Genomic DNA, 19,064 nt, shown 5'->3' with positions numbered 1-19,064 from the left:
CACCTCCGGATGTTAAACAAATTCCATAATCGCTCTTCATTCCCATTTTTCAAATTTTTAGTTTTTCCCTATGTGGCCACCATAATTTTGCACCGATCTGTGTGACGTGTATTTTTATCACAAGCTCCGTGAGGCTAAGGATTGGGTCTACTTGACAGGCTGGTCGCTATGGGAGCCTCCCAGGACAGCACCTGATTCATGAGATTCCTGGCAAGCATGTCTTGATTAAATGAAAGGATCTGCAGGCCATAAATAATGAGAAGCAGCAGATGAATGGGTGGTGGAGGAGGAGGTTGCTGAAGACAAGCACAGGCAATGAACCCAAGTGCGATAAAGGAGAGCCTCCAAAGTAATAGCCACAGTTTGTGAAGACGGAGAGCCCTCGGGGGCCCTCCAGTGCACGAGCAGATAGTTCATCTCATCTCCAAAGACCGCGAAGGCATCACTCGGCTTTCAGTCCATCACTGACTCACGGGATTTATGCTCAGCAGCGTGCTCTAGACAACAACCCCTTCTTTAAAAAAAACATTACACCAACTTTTTGCTTCGAAGTACACAGTGTATCAAGATATTCCCCAGAAGTTATCTAGGTAGGCTCCTTCTAGTTCACATTTCAGTTATTTAGTCAAAGTCATTTCCGATATTGCAATATCCGTGCCCTGCACTAGCCCGATGTCCACAGAACACAGGTGCACCCTGCATACACTGAGAGACACAGATCAGGACAAAGAAGTTTCCAGCGGGAAGAGGTAGCTCCAGAGTAGGGGCAGGGAGCCTTTTTTTTTCTGTCAAGGGCCATTTGGATATTTGTAACATTATTTGCCATCCACAAAATTATCAACTTAAAGATTAGCTTGCCATTTGTGGTCAAACATTTCATTAACTCACCCTTAATGTGATGGCTGAAGTCGCTTCTCTTTCTTGAAGCACATAACATCTGGTATTAATGATTTGGGGGGCCTAATAGGACCCCAGGGCCAGAAGTTCCCACCCCTGTTCTGAGGTATCGGCCAGATAGGCTGGTTTGGGGTCCCCAGCACCCACTCTGTCCTGTCCCTGCTACTTCTGAACCCAGATTTGGGGAAGAAGCACCCAGAAGTGCTACTACATGCTAGAATATTGACATCAGTCTTTACAATTCCCTTTCCACAGCCTCAACCATAAAAAATAAGCCTTGCACTGTCATTCTTGTTCCCTGTCAAGCTCTAAGAATGTTTTCTTAGACTATAAAATGAGCCAACTCAAGGCAGCGATGCCGTGGTGAGTGTTTATAATGGACAAGCAGGGAGGCTGCTGTGAGCTCACTGCAGAGCATTTAATCCCCAAATACTGCACCAAGCTCATCTTTTCCAAGGAAACTCCGTGTGGAGGTAACAAAAACTCAAAAGGCTGTGACATTATTCCTGAGATGGTGACTCCAATGCATTCTAACACAGGATCAAACGGCCTCAAAAGCTAGCACCCCCCAGAAGTGCTGACCATTTTATTGTGCGCCTCTTATTAACTTTGTAATATTAAGGCAATGGCTGCCAGAAATTCTTTAGCTCTGGGGTGTGGGGGGTACACGAAGAGGAAAGCTTCAAGGATAAGCCTTCCACAGAATACAGACATAACTGGTTGCAGTTATGTGACATAACTTGACCAATCAACTCCTGTGCTTCCTACAAGGCCCTCTGATTGGATAACCACCACCCCCAAACAAACACCCAAACCATCTTCTGTTACTAGGGCAAAAGCCAGGGCCAGTTTTTCAAGCTGGCAAAATATGCTAATTCTATGTGGGGAAGGAGGCAAGCACAGGACCGTCAGGAAAGTAAGAACCACCGGGCAGGAGGAATCGGTTTTCCCTGGAAGCTGCGATGCAGGCGATGGCCGTCCTTGGAGCTCAGACTGCATCTCTTTTCCCGTCTGCAGTGACTGCCTGTGGCTAAGGCCTCCGTCTACACAGGTGTTCAGAGCGCGGCGCTCACAGGTGGCATTATATTCAACCCAAATGCGATTAAAAACACGCGTTGCTGTAAAATCAGTTCCTCCTCCTCCTCAAGACCCTGTGGGCTTGAGTAGCATCACCTTACGGTTGAGATAAAAACCCACCATGACCTACCTCCTAGCAACCAGATACAGAATGTCCAAGGCTGTAAATCATTATGGGAGTAGATTGTCTCAACTAGCTCCTGAGAAGAGGGAGGTGGGTTTGAACTGCCAAACTTGCACTTAGCAATCCAATGCTTACCATGGCAAAGCCACTAGGGCTCCTTACGACTGGGATAGGTATAGGGAAATATTCCTCTGCACCCATCATTCATGACAGGCAGAAGAGCTTATAAACCAAGACAAACCAAGGACACATCAGTCGGAGCAGCAAGGCCAGTGTGAAAATATTAGCACAGTCTATTTTGAGTTTGCTGGGTCTGCCCAGCTGTATAAGGCAAGCAGCTCAGCTCTGTGCCTCAGTTTCCTCTTTATATAATGGAGATAATCCAAGCATCTACTCTCATAAAATTGTTTTGAGAATTAATGTGTAATACAGGTAGAACACGCCTGATACATACTATCAACTCACTGCTATCGTTTTGATTTGACCCTAGGAGCCCTAAAAGATAGAGGAGAACTGCCCCCATCCGGCTTCCCTGGGAGCAGAGAGCCTAATTTCTCTCCCTTTCAAACCAGCTAACCTGGCCCAGCGTTTAACTTACGGAGCCACCAAGAGTCTGACACACAGTTCAAAAAACCAAACTTAGTGCCAGCAAATAAGAGTCCCGCTCATACAGGGTCGCTATGGGACACGCAGTGTAAGTAGTAAAAGTGCCCATCAATGTTAGCTCTTTTCATTGTCAATGTTAGCTCTTTTCATTATCGTTCCCTTGACTTATTGTAGCTTCGTTCTCTTGAAATTACATCATCCCATTTAAAAAGCAAATATCCAGTCTCTGAGAACCATGCAATTCCTTAGGAATTTCAAAGACACAAGATTAAGAGAATAACTCACTGCCATCGAGTCAATTCTGACTCATAACAACCCGATACGGGGTTTCAAGGCTGTAAATCCTCACAGGGGCAGATAGCCTCATATTTCTCGTGCAGAGTGGCAGTGGGTTGCGAACTACTGACCTTGAGGTAAGCAGCCTAACTCATAGCCCACTATACTATCAGGGATCTTTTCACTAAAAGCATACGACACAACAAACCAATGAAATAGAGTGCAGAGCTACAATGTAGAAGATAAAAAGGGCCAATTGGCATCTTCAAAAATAAGTATAAAACATACTTAGTATAGAGCAAAGGAGAAAATAAAAGCGGACAAGAATGTACTATTAATACGGTGATGTTAGACAACTGGGGAAGAATGTAAATGAGCACTTTCCAGGGTAAGTCTCCTTTATCTAATTCTACAAATTTTAATAAATCTATGCTCTACAGTAGAACTGAAAAACAAAAGCCACTGCCATTGAGTTGATTCTGATTCATAGCGAGCCTTTACGACTGCCTAGTAGAATTGTGCCCTTTGGAATTCCAAGATGATAAACCTTTATAGGAACAGGAAGTCACATCCTCCCACAGGGCAACTGGTAGACTCTCACTGCTGATCTTGCAGTCCATAGCCCAGTCCATAGCTCTCTACACCACCAGGGCTCTTAATACAGGATGGTCAACCCCCGAGGGCTGTCTATTTTGTCTGAGCTAGGAACTAAGAACATATGAGTGGAGAGATTGAAAGAAGAATAGCATTTGGGGAAGCATGACAATGATAGGAAATTCAAATTTCAGTGTCCACAAATAAAGATTTATTGGGACACTGTCACACCCATTCCCCTAGTTCCTACCCAGGGCTGCTTTTGCAGTACAAAAGTAGAGTTAAGTAGTTCCAACAGCGATCAAATGCCGCACAACATTGAAAATATAAACCACCCAGCTGAGTTGAACCATCCATGATCTCAAACGTTTATGAGAGTAGCCTGATGATAGCCCTCTATCCTGAAAGCACAATAAAAATAAGGGGCCGGTGGTGAAGGTTAAGGACTCTGCCACCACTGACCAAGTTTGGGGCTTCAAAGCCATGGCAGCTAAGGGGCAGAAAGGCCTGGCGATCTGTTTCTGTAATGATAGTTCTTTTTGTTGTGTGGGACGAGTGGATTCTTTCTCACAGGCACTGGAGCGGGCAGAGTAGCACTGCTCTATGGGACACCTGCGGATGGTCAGAGTTCCCAAGGTTTTCATCTCATGGGACTGCTGGAGCTTTCCTTCCACTGTCCAGGAAACCTTAGGGGGCAGTTCCACTCTGTCACATGGGACCACAATGAGTTGACGTCAGTGGCATCTAACAACAACATTGACAGCTCCAGAAGGGCTGCAGAAAAGAGAATTGGTTGAACCTCTCATTTCCCAAAAGGTTTGTATTTGGTCATACAAGCCTTTACTCAAGCAATGGACATGAACTTTGTGTAATACACTCCAATGTTGCCTTCACCACAAACCTGGCACTGAAGTCCAGAAAAATCAATGATCCCAACACTTCAAAGGAAATAAGAACACTCATTTCATCTGTAAAAAGAGAACGAGCCATTCCTATGAAAATGAAGGGACAGTAACTACAAAAAGTCTGATACAAAAAAGAACAAAAGCCAAGGCAAAACAAATCCCACTGCCTTCAAGTCAATTCAGACCCAGAATTCCAAACTCACTGCCATTGAGTTGATTCCCACTCATAGGAGTCCTTGTGGTGCATGCAGTGGTTATCTGTTGGGTTTCTAACCACAGCGTCACTGGTTCAAAACCACCAGCTGTTCTTTGGAAGAAAGATAAGGTTTTCTACTCTTATAACAAGTTACAGCCTCGAAAACCCACGGTGGGTGGGGAAGGGACCTATCCTACCCTATAGGTTGACTAGGATTTTGACATATAGAGACCTCACATAGAGTGTCTGAGACTATAAATCTTTACAGGAACAGATAGATAAGGGGAAAACAAGAAGGGGTTAAATATATAAATCTAAATCTTTTATTCTATTAAATATCATAATATTGAATGTGAAAACAAATGCCATCCACAGCTCATAAAACCATAAAGTCTAAAACATATAAAGAATCGATGCAAATGAGATTAAAAGAAATTCCACTCAATAGCTAGGACTGCTGAGTGGGCTTCATGAGGGATTTCAAAGGCAATCATTGCGCAGTTAAGTTTATAACAATGCAAATTTCCACCAGAAAGAAACTTTGCATACCTATATTAGAGCAGCACATATAAACCCAGGCTTGGCAGGCTTGTGGAGTAGAAGGCACATTTGTAAGTTGCTGATGGCACTATAAATTAATTCAGCCTTTCGGAATACAATCTGGCAATATACAACAAGACCCATAAAACCATTCATTCATTTCCTTGGACCTGGCACATCCACGTTGGGGAATATATCACATGGAAATGACCCAAAAGGAAAGGGGAATTGGTTTGAACAGAGACAGCTCCATTCATCCTGCTTGCAGTGATAGAACAGTAACAACCACCCAAGCGTTGGGCAACAGAAGGCGGCCCAACACGCTGGCCGCCAGAGCAAGACTGCGCATTCAAATGGGGCGCCATGAAGGCAGCTCAGATTTCGTTAAAACCCAAATATGTCAGACTCCCCTGTCCCACTCACTCCTCTCCCCGCCTTCCGTTCAAAGAGCACTCGTTTTATCTGGAAAAGGGGAGAAATTCATTGAGAGATCAAGCTAGGAGGTTCAGCGTCAGTCTTGATAACTCCTTTTTTTTTTTCAACTCTTCATATCCTCACCATCAGTAAGCTGTCAGTCATCCCTCCAAAACCCCTCAGCTCTGCCCAGCAAGCATCCTCCCGCTCACTGGCACCACCCCAGAAGCATCAGCTCTTCCTACACTACGTCAAAAGACTCCAACAGGCCTCTTGATTCTAGGGACCCTGATGTCACACTGGTTAACTGCTAGGCTGCTAACTGAAAGGTTACTAGTGAGAGGCCACCCAGTGGTTCCACGAGAGAAAGGACCCATGGGTGATCTATACCTGTAATGATTTTTTTCTAAAGCCCACTGCCATCGAATTGATCCGGACTCACAGAATCCTATCTAGGTTTTCCGAGAATATAAATCTTTATGGAAGCAGACCGTCTCATCTTTCTCCCAGGGTTGAATTTCAGCCGTGTTACCAGGGCTTATTCCTGTGAGGGATTACAGCCTACTAGGCGGTCATTCTAAATCTGCCACACGGGGTTCCGATGGGGAGAGAAGACTGCAGGCACCTGACAACAAGGCTTGCGTTCATGCCTCCCCCTTTCTGACCCATTCTCCAAACAGCAACAAAAGCGATCTTTCTAGAAAACCAAATTCGAGTCCTATCAGAAACTGCATCCCACTGCACTTGAGTGATATCCCAGCACTCCATGCTTTAGACATGACCTGGTCAAAGATCTGGAGCTAGTCCCTGCCTGACTCTTCCCTTCAGTTACGGAAGCACCACCCACAATGCACTTCTTTTCATGCCCTGACTGTGTAGATTCTTTCTTATTTCTGGACACTTTCACGTGCTGTTTCCTCAGACTGGAAGATCCTTCCTTCTGCGATCTCATGGCTGGCTCTTTCTTAAATGTGGCTTCTTCTTGTCCTCCCTGATAAACCATGAATTTCAAGAGGGTAGGGAGCATGAATAGTCTTTTTATCATACTCACAGACTCTAACAACATCTGAGATTTGGTAGAGGCACCATAAATATTTATCCAATGAATGAAAAAAACAACAGAAAATAGCTACACAGAAAAACAGAACCCAAGCAGGTACACACACATTGGTTTTAGCCATGCATGAATGTCTGTACACTGTTAAAGGAAAAAAGTGAATTGGGAAGACACATAAAAAGAATTTCATATCCGCTAGTTCCTGCTACCTACCAACTTGTTTAAATCCGAAATGTTCTTTCTTAATTCAAATCCTCTTGAATTGTAGATCAAATTACTGAGGTGGATAGCTCAAGTTCCAGCTGCCCTTCAACTTGTCTAGAATGAACAGTAGCTAGTTTACAGATCCTACTGGAATTCATTCAACAACCATTTATCACTTAACTACTGTGTGCCGGGACATTGAGCCAGAAAAACAAAGATGAATAGCACCTGCATGGTCTGTTGTCTGCGAAAACAATAAAGCGGAATAACATTGGCCCCTGTGCGTTCTAAATGAAGAGAGAACAACACACAAACCTTGTCCATCCATTCTTGTCAGTTCTCTTGGACCAAGTACACACTAAGATTTAAAGCCAAGAGGAGACCGTAGACTCTGAGTTGTACTGAAAGAGCAAGGATTAAGAATCATAAGCAGGCAAATTCATCTGCAAACCTATCTCATTTGTCTTTGAATCTCCTTCTCCCTGTGCAGTCCTCTGCACCAATTCTAACCCTGCCTAGCCTGATCCGGCAGGAACTAGAATGAAATCAGATGGTGATTTTGTCTCAAAGGTGCTTTGAGAGACCAGAATTCGAACATATTTTCCAGAATCAAGGAAGGATTAAACCAGTTCTTCTCATCTTTCACGCTTCTGCATGCTCCTCTATGTCAACAATCTATAAACCATTTGACCTCAAATAGATTATGACTCAAAACACCCCATATGGGTAAAGAAGACGTGTAACCCTGTGATAGGTCACATACAAACACCACACCTGTAGACATTACACCAGTTTCTAAGAGACCTGACATGAAATGTTAGCCAAAGGAATCATATTATCAGATAATGCAAGCTATACAAATAATTAAGAAGCCCCCGAAGTTCTCAGGACAAGTGCATTGAAACTCCTTTGCTAAGCAGAAGCCATGCCACACTCTTACTCACTAAGCAAATATTTTTCAAAATGACCCAAGTAGCGGAAAAGCAAAGCATCCATTCCCTATTTAGAACATTTCAGTTTGCGGGAGTACCTTTCCATCTTCCCCATGGCACCATTGCCCGTCAGAATCACACCATAGGAAAATGTGTGCCAGTGACTCCACGCCCTCCCCTTTCAATCCGAGTACACAGGTTACTCTGACAAACCTCCTAGCACCATCCTGGAGCAGAACCGCTCATTGGATGCAAAGACAACATCCAACCCACCGGGAAAAGTCTTCCTTTAACAGGAAACAAACTTCTGGTCAATTAAGGCGGCCCATTCCTTACCCACAACTTGGCAGAAAAAGGGTGTACCAAGCCACCTTGATCTAGATTTGAATCTCCTTTAGAGCAGTCACCAGCTGGATGACCATAACCTCTCTTAAGCTTCATTTGCCTGTCCATCTGTAAACGGGGGTTGATGTTTGACCACACAGACTGGGAGTCTTGAAAGATAGGGGTCTTCAGACAACACCTGGGCAGGTTCATGGCTGGCCCCACAAGGACTGCCTTTGTACTAGCTTTAGTTGACTGTGAGTGGAGTACAACTCCCAGAGATCTCATCCATGTCAGAAGAGAATTTTGCTCCATAGGCTTTTCAGTGGCCAATTCGGAGGACAGTAGATCACCAGGCCTTTCTTCCAGTGCCCCCGAGTGAGCGCAAACCTTCAGCTGTTCCGTTGGCAGTGAGCACGTTAGCCATTTGCGTGGAAACTCCTTTTGCTTCTGTATTATTGTTGTTGTGATGAATCATACGACTGAATTTCGATTCGTAGTAGAACTACCCCAGAAATAGTTCTAGGTTATAGTCTTTATGCAAATAGACCACCACATCTCTCTCCCATAAAGTCACTGGGTGGGTTTGAACTGTCCACCTCTTGCTGAGTAGTCAAACTCTTAACCATTACACTGCCGGGACCTTTTTTCTTTGGGACTATTAAACAAAAACTCATGCCAAACTTTTTGCCAACGAGGCAATTCCAGCTCATAGTGACCCTTTAGGATGCAGAAGAACTGCCCAGTAGGGTTTTCCAGGCTGTGATCTGTATGGAAGGAGTCTGACACATCGTTTTCCCAAGAAGTGGCTGGTAGATTTGAACTGGCCACCCTCAGTTTAGCACTCCAGTGCTGTAACCACTGTGCCACCAGGGTTCCTCCCATCAGGCAGTTCTGGTGGGAGAGTGTGAAATGGAGCATGTGAAAAACTGTAGAAGAACTGCCCCGTTAGCTTGCAGAGCCCACCTCCATTAAAATACACATATACTTTAGGGAAAAGCCTTAGGACATCATTTTTAAATATTCTAAAGAAAACGGCCTATAGCTCAGTGCCTGCCCACTCACCTCCTCTCAGTCCAGACACCCCAGCCCCCAAGTGAGGTCCTTCCCAGCTTGCCTTTCCCAGCACTGACAACACCTGTTGTCTCCAAAGAAACTCCCAGAGAGCCACTGAATGGAGGCGAATGGCCCATTCCAAGTGGCCGGTGGACACCCCTCAAGAGAAAAGACATCACTTACTACTTGGAAACAATGGCCTATATCTCAGTGAGCCCCACCCCTCGACAGCCCCTGGTCCTGCACCTTCCCACTGACATTTGCTCCTCTGGTCAAATTTCTCTCCCCTTGGGCTGGAAATGGGCGATGGTGGGAGAACCAGGTGGCAGCACATGAGCCAGCTGAGACTCCGGTTGACATTTTTACATCTATATATATATATATATATTTGTCAAATACAAACACTGGCAAGGCCAGTATTTATTCATCGTCTCAGCCCTATTCCAAAAGACTAGCAGCTGCTCAGCAGCAGCAGTAACAAAGCCTAACCTCCCTCGAATGCCAACTACAGTTTGGACTTTGGGGGCAAAGCTGAGTCCCACTATGGCTTTGGGCTCCACCCTCTCAAACAGAAGTCCCAGGAGGCTTCCAGAAGTTCATGGGGGAAATTCCATTAGCTTTTCATCCCGTTGTTCCATGAACATTCTGTAGCCCCCATGTTCCCGGCCAGAAGGTTTTCGGGAGACCGTTGGGCTTCTCATCTGTGTGAGTTAGGAAGTTGCGGGAGGCGTGACATCACTGGGACTTGCCAGGCTTGCTCGGAGGAAGAAGCCAGCAGGTTGGCCATGCTTACTGGAAAATCGGCAGTGCCATTTAGGCAAGACAAAGCCACTCACTTCATCCTGACCCTTGAACAGTCTGATGATGCATCTGACCATTTCCCGTCACCCAAAGAAAGAAAGGAAAAAGCTAATAATATTAGCTTAAGTCGATTATAGCTGACATGCATGCTTAGGAAGGGCCTGAGGGATACCAATCTCGACCTTGTCTATGGAGCCTGCAGAGAGGTTTTACCTCCCATCTTTGCAAACGAGGCAGAGGGAGGAGGGTGGCGTCACCTCGCTCTGATCTATGCAATAGGAACCCCGCAGCCTTCCCGCCACAACCAGTTCAGTCGTTCGCACCTACTGTTCCGGTCCCATAAGGACACACTTGGACACAGGAGCCATCTGAAAACTGTCCTGGACTCTGTGGCACTAAGTAAGGAGGCTTGGTGGCATCGTGGTTCTGCACTGGGCTGCGAACTGCAAGGCCAGCAGTTTGATACCACCAGCCACTCCTCAGGAGAAAGACGAGGCTCTATGCTCCTGTAAAGAGTGACAGTCTTGGAAACCCACAGGGGCAGTCCTCCCCTGTCCTGCAGGGTCACTCTGCACGCAGCTCCAAGGCCAGGGGCTTGATGCTTTAGCTTCACCAGCTCGATGATGAACTCGATGCAAATTCAGCTCGTAGGTGCCAATGAGTCCATCGTGGCTATAATGGTGTCAGGTAACACAGGGCACTGCTCCACCGGGGTTTCTTGGCTGTAGCCTTTACAGGAGCTGATTGCCAGACCTTGTTCCTGTGGTGCTGCTGAGTGGTTTCAAACTAACCACCTTTAGAGAAGTAGCCGAGCACATCCATTGAGTCCCCGCTTTTCCTCTCAACTTATAGGAAGATGAATCGTATCATAAGGCACTTCCTGCTTGCTTATTTGGTTGGCTTGCGTGGTTTATTGACACTGGAAGTTTCTCTGCTGTGGATGGGACCTAAGGCAGGTTCAACCATGTTACAGGAGTATAGTTTTAGACACGTGGAGCCCGGTCTCGCCTTCTGACGGGAGCGAGAGGAGGCTCCCAGTGCCGGGCAGGAACCCCACACTGCAGTGCAGGCATTGGTCCCGCCGTCCCCTCGACAAGGTCACTGTCCGATGGCACTCAGGTCCGAGCTCCATTATCCTGAGCTGGAGGAGTGTTAGCTCTCTGACTTGCAAACCAGCAGCAGCCACGGTGACGTCCATACTTCCAAGATATTCCTTTCTGTGTACCTCCATTCTCCCACTGATTAAATACAAGCAACTGAAACGCCAGCAGTCCTGATGACCATGTAGATTTTGAGTAATCGAATAAATTGTACCTTGGGGACAAGACCCACATTCAAACACATCCCCGCCCAGGACAGTGCCTGGCTCAGGAAGGGCACTCCATGAAGGTTTGTTCACACCACAAATAAAGCACTTCCACAACTGAGTCTCTTTTCCACACCGACCAAAAGGAACAACAACAAAAATGAAGACAAAGAAGCAGGATGTTAGAGCAGTTGAGTTTTTCCTGCTCAGATTGTGGTCTTGAGGAGAAATGGAAAGGGTCAATCTCGTCTAGATAAAATTCAGTTATAATGCCAACTCAAAAGTTCTCCCTGCACTTGCCCAGCCCTAACATGATCTGGGACTTCGTTCCCCAGTAGCCAAGCCCCTTGCCTGCCCGGTCAGCCTAAGTCCACTGCCAAGATCCTGGGGAGTGAACGTGAGATGGCAACACTCGGCGAGATGTCCAGTCTCAATGGCATTGCCAAACACAAACAGTACTTTCTAGGCAAGCATGCGAGGCAGGATTGTACAGTAAATGGTCCGCTTCTCTCTGCTTCATAAAACATGCAGACTGCCACAGCCACCCTACAGGGCAGAGTAAACTGCCCCACAGGGTTTCTCAGGCTATAAATCTGCACAGAACCTGACTGCCTCATTTTTCTCCTGAGGAGTGGCCGGTGGGTTTAAATCACGGACTTTTTGGTTAGCAGCCCAATGCTTAACACACTGTGCCGCCAGGGTTCCCACACACAGAAGATCCATTGCCCAAACTTCGGAACCCATTTCCTTATCAATTCTGGCTACTCAGATGGCCTGACTGTCAATATTACATCTGTCCAGAGCCAGTTCCCTGTGAGCATGAGGACATTCTCCAACTGCGCTCTATCGCACCGGGCAAATCCATTATCACTCTTGAACACGGGCACAAACCTAAGGGTCTCGTTTATCTAGTCTCCAGACGTTTGGCCGGGAACACATCCAATTTTGTCTTTCAATCTGTGTTTTCCTTTCTCCTGTCACGCAGATGCCTCCACTCACCAAAGACGGGCCTGCAAGGGGCAGGACCGCGTCCTTCCGAAGGCTCTCCGGCAATTCTCAGTCCGGTTCTGCCGGGAACCAGGCTCAACTTTCCCCCAGTGAGTCTCGGCCGCCACCGTTGCATTTCATCATCTAGCTGGTGGAGGTTGTGAAACCCGCATTGGGACACAGGAGGAACAGAGCACCGAGCTGAGCACTCTGACACCCTGGGTCCCGCCCTGGAGCCATCATTTTGTTTGCTCACTGCCCAACCTAGAATAACTCACACAAATGTTTTAGGCCTCCACTTTCTCATCTGTAACAGAGAGGTAATACGCTTACCACCTGCTTCATGGAATACTGTAGTGAATCTAGAGTACCTGGCAGGAAAATTGCTCGCTCTCTCTATCACCTATCTGTCTATCCAATATTTTATGATACAGTAGTTATATTGGGATTTTTTCAAGCTTATCATAAGTTCTCTTTGATTTAATTAGCCTGTCACGACACACCAAACTGTAAAGAAATAATAATAATAGTCACATGTGTATCTACACACATATATGGAAGGGAAGGGGGCAGCTGAAAGCCAAAAAATTAAAAGCACAGAATTTATCAAGGTGTTATTTTTTCCCCCTAGATGCCCTCTATGAACAGTCACTAACTACTCCCCACCTCCAGCTAGCAGTATTGTGAGCACCCTGTTGTGTTGACCTTGGCTCCAGGACCCGGTATCTTTCTGTCAGTTTCACATGGCCAAGACTCCCTGGAACAGAAAGAGCCTTAGCGCTTCAGGAAGACCATTTGTTTTTGTTTTTATCATTTTATCAGGGGCTCACACAACATGCACACATTCACGCATACATCCATTGTGTCAATCCACGCATACATCCATTGTGTCAACACACCTGTACATTCGTCGACGAGACCATTGTCTCACACGGTAAAAAAAGCCTGTCCTGAAGATGGGAGCGTGCAGAAGGAAGATGGGGAAACCAGAGGGCATGCCTCCCCACACCGGTTGGTGTTAGGACATAGTCCTTGAAGACCCTGAGGCACACGCATGCTCAGCTACCCACAAGAAGGAAGGAGTCAAACCCAGACCATTCCATAGGCTTCAGTAGTTCCTTTTAATAAAAACTATAAGGAATCCTAATACCCTTTACTGGGTCTATGTGCCAGGATAGAGTTCATTTTTCAGATAGCCAACCTGCAAGTCCAGTGCACAGCTTCTAAGCAAGCTGAGTTTAATGACTTACCAAAAGGGCCTTTCTAAAAGTTATTGGTTCCAGCCACCTGCCCTTTGATTGATGTAAACCTTATTTTAAGTCCTAGGAGCCTTGGTGTCATAGTAGTTACATGTTGGGCTACTAACTGCAAGGTCAGCAGTTTGAAACCACCAAGCAGCTGCTCCTCAGGAGAAAGACTGGGCTTCCTACTCCTGTAGTTCCAGTCTCGGGAACCCACGGGGAAGTTCTGCCTTCTCCTACAGGGTCGCTCTGAGTCAGCATCAACTCAATACCAGAGAGTTTGTTTGGGGGGGTTTTATTGTAAGCCCTATTATTTTAAGCAGTAGATGGCTAACCACAGGTCAGTGATTCAAACTCACGCACAAATTCCATGGAAGAAAGATGAGTCTATTTGCTCCCAAAAAGATTTATAGCCTCTGAAACCTTATCTATATACCATCTCTATGCATCAAATCGACTAGATGGTGGTGGGCTTGGTGTTTTTATTTTAAGCACCTATCTCAACATCCCTGGAAGCAGCAGTCAAGAAATCAAATGAAATACTACATTGGGGAAATCTGCTACCAAAGGCCTCTTTGTTTGAAGTGCTGAAAAGCAAAGATGTCACTTTGAGGACTAAGGTGCATGTGACCCAAGTCATGGCATTTTCGATGGCCTCCTATGCAATGGGAAAGCAGAACAAGGAATCCAATTGAAGAACTGATACTTCTGAGCTACGGTGTTGGGGAGGAAGAGTGAATGCACTGTGAGCTGAAAGAGCAACACACAAATCTGTCTCGGAAGAAGTACAGCCAGAAGGTTCCCTACTCGCGATGATGGTGAGGCTTGGTCTCACGGACTTTGGACACACTATCAGGAGGAACCAGACCCTGGAGAAGGACATCTCACTTGGTAGAGGGTCTGCAACAATGTGCTGAAACATAGCCATGGTAGCAGGGCCGGTGCAGGGCCGGGCAGTGTTTTGATCTCTTGTATCTAGGTCACTAGGAATCGGAACCACTTGACTGCACCTAACAGTAACACCATCTCATGTTCAGAAGTAAAAATCAGTGGAATCATGTATGGATGATTTAATCTGAGAGTGGCCTCCATGGGTGCTTACTAATCAGATGGGTTGGAGGGACCTGACGAGCACGTGATGGGATAGGCGACAGGCCTAAAGCCTTGAGGAAGGAAACTCGGGGCTATGTCTACTTCCACTGAAAGGATCCCTGGACTTGGATGCAGCTTTCTCCCCACCAGACTGTTTAGCTAAGGGTCATAACCCAGAAGAGACAACCTACCTTACAGCTTACCATTCGTCACCCTTGTTTTCAGGAGAGAGACGCCGTGCTTACCCATTTTACAAATGGGCATACTTGCCTCAATGGAGACTGGGACGTGTGTCATTTGAAATGCTAAGGGCCACAAGCTTTCAGGCTCTCCTTTCCTTTTAGAACAAACACAGGAACCCAGAGTGCCTGTCCAGTGAATGGTCTGGCCACAGCCACTGCATTGCTCTGAGGTCTAAGCAGATCTTGGCTAGCCAGGCACTGGGCCTTTGAGGATTCCTATCCAGCATCCTTGCCTTTTCCTTTACATAGCCCTGCCTGGAAGGTAGACTCTTGTTCTATTATTATTATTATTAACTGAGAATCTCCACTCTCCCCCCGCTGTAGGGCCACAGGATTGACATGGGCATGTAAGGTGGCACAAGGGTTTCATCTCACGTAAATGTTCTCCCACCAGTCACCCCAGTAAGGTACTTGGGGAAGTTGGGGATAAGTTTTGGGTCAGGAATGGATTCAGGCTTTAACCAGATATATGACGGAAGGCTAGGTCCCCAGCACGGCCCAGTGGGGATGCAGCTTAGATGCTGATGGAGCACCTACACCACAGTGCAGGATCACCTGTCCAGCCGCAGGTAAGTGGGGGAACCGGTGAGAGTGGAGAATGACCTGATCTTCCTTTTTCTCGCTCTTTTCCCCTCCCCCGCGTTTGAGTGCCAGTGCCCCCGGCTGGCTGGGTGCCTGCGCTTTTGAGGCGCCTGGGAGTGGGTCTGTGGGTTTTTGGCCTGCAGACACTGAGACCCACAGAGCCAAGAGGGAGGAGAGATGGAGCAGGGACAGAGGAACGGGCGGCTGGCGCCCTGCTGGGGAGCGAGAGGCGCCCAGGCACTGGGCGGTCTCCAGTGGCCGGCGCACCCGGTACCTCTCTCTCCACTGCGGTAGCATCCCGACATGACACTGCAGCTGAACAAAGCGGCGGCCGCGAGGAGCCCGAGGCGCCGGTGGCCGCAGCCTGGGTCCCACACCACGCGGAGGGGCCGGCCGCCAGCGAGTGTGGGCTGGCTGCCCCCCCCCCAAGGTGGGCCGAGCAGGGCGTGAGACCCCGAAATGCGCAGGGAGCCAGGCGGCCACCTTTAGAGCCTCCCCCAGCGCAGCCAGGATGCAAAAACAAGCCCCCTTCGTGCCCGAACCCCCACAGGGCCCTGCAGAAGCCCCCAGTGAGCCCTTACAAGCCCTCGAGTGTGCTGACTGCTTGCAGCCCCCGGGAACCCCGCCAGCCCGACTTCGCGCTTCCAGCAGCCCCGACCCGGGGACCCGCCCCGCGTGCAGAGCGCAGCTAGCCGGGCTCCGACCCCGCCGCCGCCGCCGCCGCCGCCGCCGGGCTCCGCGAGCGCTTACCAGGACCAGGCAGCCCGCGATCATCGTGGCACCAGCACGGCCGGCCAGGCGGCTGCAGGAGGCGAGGCAGGCGGCGCTGCCGCTGGCAATGGACCCCATGGCTGAGCCCGAGGCTTGCAGGGGCGGCCGGGGCCCGCGGCCACCCGGCAGCTGGAATCGGCGGCTGCTTCTGCCCAGCGCCGCATCCACCGCCGCCTCCCGGGCCGGGAGCCCATCTACCTCCAACACCCCATGGGCACTGCGGCAGCCGGGCAAAGCAGGGAGGCGGTGCAGGAGGCTCCGGGGGGCGCTCAGCACCTGCCCAGCGGCGCGGCCGCCCGGGCGGGGAGAAGCAGCCGCGGCTGCAGCCGGTGCCTCCCGGTGTTCTCCTCCGACAGCCGCTGCGGAGCCCCAGGGAGGAGGGCTGGGCGCGAGAGAGCAGAGGGGCAACTTCCCATAGCGAAGCCTCCGGTCCGTGCCAACCTCCCTCCTCCGCTGCCCAGACCGGCCGGCGAGGGACTGAGCTCGGCGGCCGCCGGGCGCGGGGACACACGTGGTGGCGCCGAAGGGGCGGGGGCTCGGCCCTTTGTGCTGTCACCCGGGAGGAGGCCGGGCTCTTTGTGCGCGGAGAACGAGGGAGGCGGGAGCCGGAGGCTGAGGGCGCCCCTTGGCGTTCGCTGGAGAAATTGCAGCTGTCTGTAACGCCAGGAAAAGCGCCACGAAGTTCCTTAACATCCCTGACCCAAAGGCACCCCTCCCCCCTAATTTATATATATTCTCAGTAAATTATTTCACCGAGCCACATCTGCGTAGATGCCTTCCAATTGCTTCTGATGGGATGGTGGAAAACAACCGACGTCGTCGTTGTAGTCATCCTTGTGAGAAAGAGACCTGTGCACTGGTTGGCAAACTTGGCAGGAGTTTGAGAACACAGAGCTAGAGTTACACACACGCACACGCACACGCACACGCACGTGCCTGCAATTCAAAACTCACTACCATGGAGTTGCTTCTGACTCATAGCGACCCTAAGGACAGGGTAGAATTGCCCTGTGTATTCCTGAGACTAACTCTATATAGGAGTAGGAAGCCCTGTCTTTCCACCGCACAGCAGCTGGTGGTTTTGAACTGCAGATCTCGTGGTTAGCAGCCCACTCGTAACCACTGTGCCACGAGGGCTCCTCAAACTAGTTTATGGCAACCATGGACGCGTTAGCTAGACAGACCGGGCCCAGAGGGAGACGACGACGGTGGAAGGAATACTAAAGCAAAGGAGAGGTAGAGTCATATGGTAGACAGGACACACTTCCTTATCAGTGGGAGACACCAGAGATCATCAAAAGGTGGGAGGGGAGAGGGGAGGGAGGGTTGGGACCCAGAGACCATGTTCACCACGCCCACAATGACTGCATTGAACCTTCGCTTGGGGGCTTGGCAACAAAGACAGTCTGGGGTGCAGAGGGGCAGCATCTGGAAAGGGGAGAAAGTCAGTCAATGACAGAAGGTCTTCCCTTAACAGAGTAAAACACCTAGCTCCTCATTCCACTAGGCCTGTGGATTAGCTGGGGGGCCTCTGATTCCACATAACGAAGTACTTCTCTGGATAAATTCACTGGCTCCATTCAAACCTTTCTCTGACCTTGGTCTGAATGTTGTCTCACACCTGAATTCTTTCTTGCAAGGAGTATAAAATCAGAGGGAAGAGGCTTGAAACCTGGAGTCTCCTCAGGCTTACAGAGGTAAAACAGAAGGATATGTTGCTCAGTCTGTCCTACTTCATTCCCACAGTATCTTTGTAGCCCTTTCCTTGGGCCAATTCATTTCACCTCTCAAACCCTCTGCTTCTCCAAGCTTGATGCCTTCCTCCAGCAACTGATTGATTGATAGAATCAGTTGAGATCTCACTGGCTTTCATTAACTGATTTTCCAAAGTAGATCAGCAGGCTTTTCTTTTTAGTCTTAGTAAGTAAGCTCCATGGAAACTTGTCCGTGGGTGAATCAGTTAATATTTGAAATACCGGTGGCATAGTTTCCGGCAATATACAAGCCACCACAGTATCCCCCCTCCCCCCCCCCAAAAAAAAAGGTGGTGACTAGATAGAGGTCTGAATTTCACCTCCAGAGATTCTGATTTAATTGGAAAGGAATGTGGCCTGGGGGACTGGGATTTCTTTTTTCTTTTATGTTCCCCAAGTGGTCTTCTTTTTTGATGACTCAGCACTTTACCAAGCAGCTAGAGAGGAGTCCCTCCTGACAGCATGTGTAGGATGACAAAGTCTCGCCATCCTCTATTCTAAGGAGTCTCTGGATGCACTTCTTCCAAGTCAGATTTGTTTAAAGACCATAGTATATTCAATATTCCCCACCAACACCATAAACCAAAGGCATCAGTTATTTTTTTTTCTTATTCAATGTCCAATTTTTTAGTATATGTGATGTCTTTGAAAATACCATGGCTTGAATCAGGTGCATTTTAGTCCTCAAAGTGACATCGTTGCTCTTTGAAACTTTAGGGACCTTTTTTGCAACAGATTTAACCAATTCAATAATACATCATTTTCTTTCTTGACGGCTATCTCATGGGTATTAAATTTCAAGTTTTTCTTCATTTATCAGGATATTACTTATTGGTCCAATTGCGCAGATTTTTGTTTTCGTTAAATTGGGGTGTGATCCATACAGAAAATTGTAGTCTTTAATCTTCCTCTGTAAGTGCTTCAAGTCTTCCTCACTTTCCCCTAGAAGGTGTGTCATCTGCATGTTGAAGGTTGTTCATGAATGACTCTTCTTCCAATCCATTCTTCTTCATGTAGTCCAACTCTGGTATTCTCTGCTCAGCACAGAGGGTGAATAAGTATGGTGAAAGGCTGTACCACTGACTC

General features: G+C 48.1%; 1 protein-coding gene across 1 annotated transcript in view; it reads right to left on the bottom strand.

The window, feature by feature from the left end:
• TNFRSF21 (TNF receptor superfamily member 21) overlaps window positions 1-16,733 on the bottom strand; it is an 86,304-nt gene extending 69,571 nt beyond the window's left edge. Inside the window, exon 1 of the mRNA XM_075554997.1 lies at window positions 16,204-16,733. Within this exon, the coding sequence (XP_075411112.1) occupies window positions 16,204-16,302 (99 nt within the window). The 5' untranslated portion in view covers window positions 16,303-16,733. The remainder of the gene's footprint in view (window positions 1-16,203) is intronic.
• Window positions 16,734-19,064: the final 2,331 nt, after the last annotated feature.

Source organism: Tenrec ecaudatus, chromosome 7, assembly GCF_050624435.1.
Source record: "Tenrec ecaudatus isolate mTenEca1 chromosome 7, mTenEca1.hap1, whole genome shotgun sequence".
In the NCBI taxonomy this organism is placed as follows: domain Eukaryota; kingdom Metazoa; phylum Chordata; class Mammalia; order Afrosoricida; family Tenrecidae; genus Tenrec; species Tenrec ecaudatus.
The sequence above is the reverse complement of the archived record's forward strand: the minus strand, read 5'-3'. Positions and strand labels throughout refer to the sequence as shown.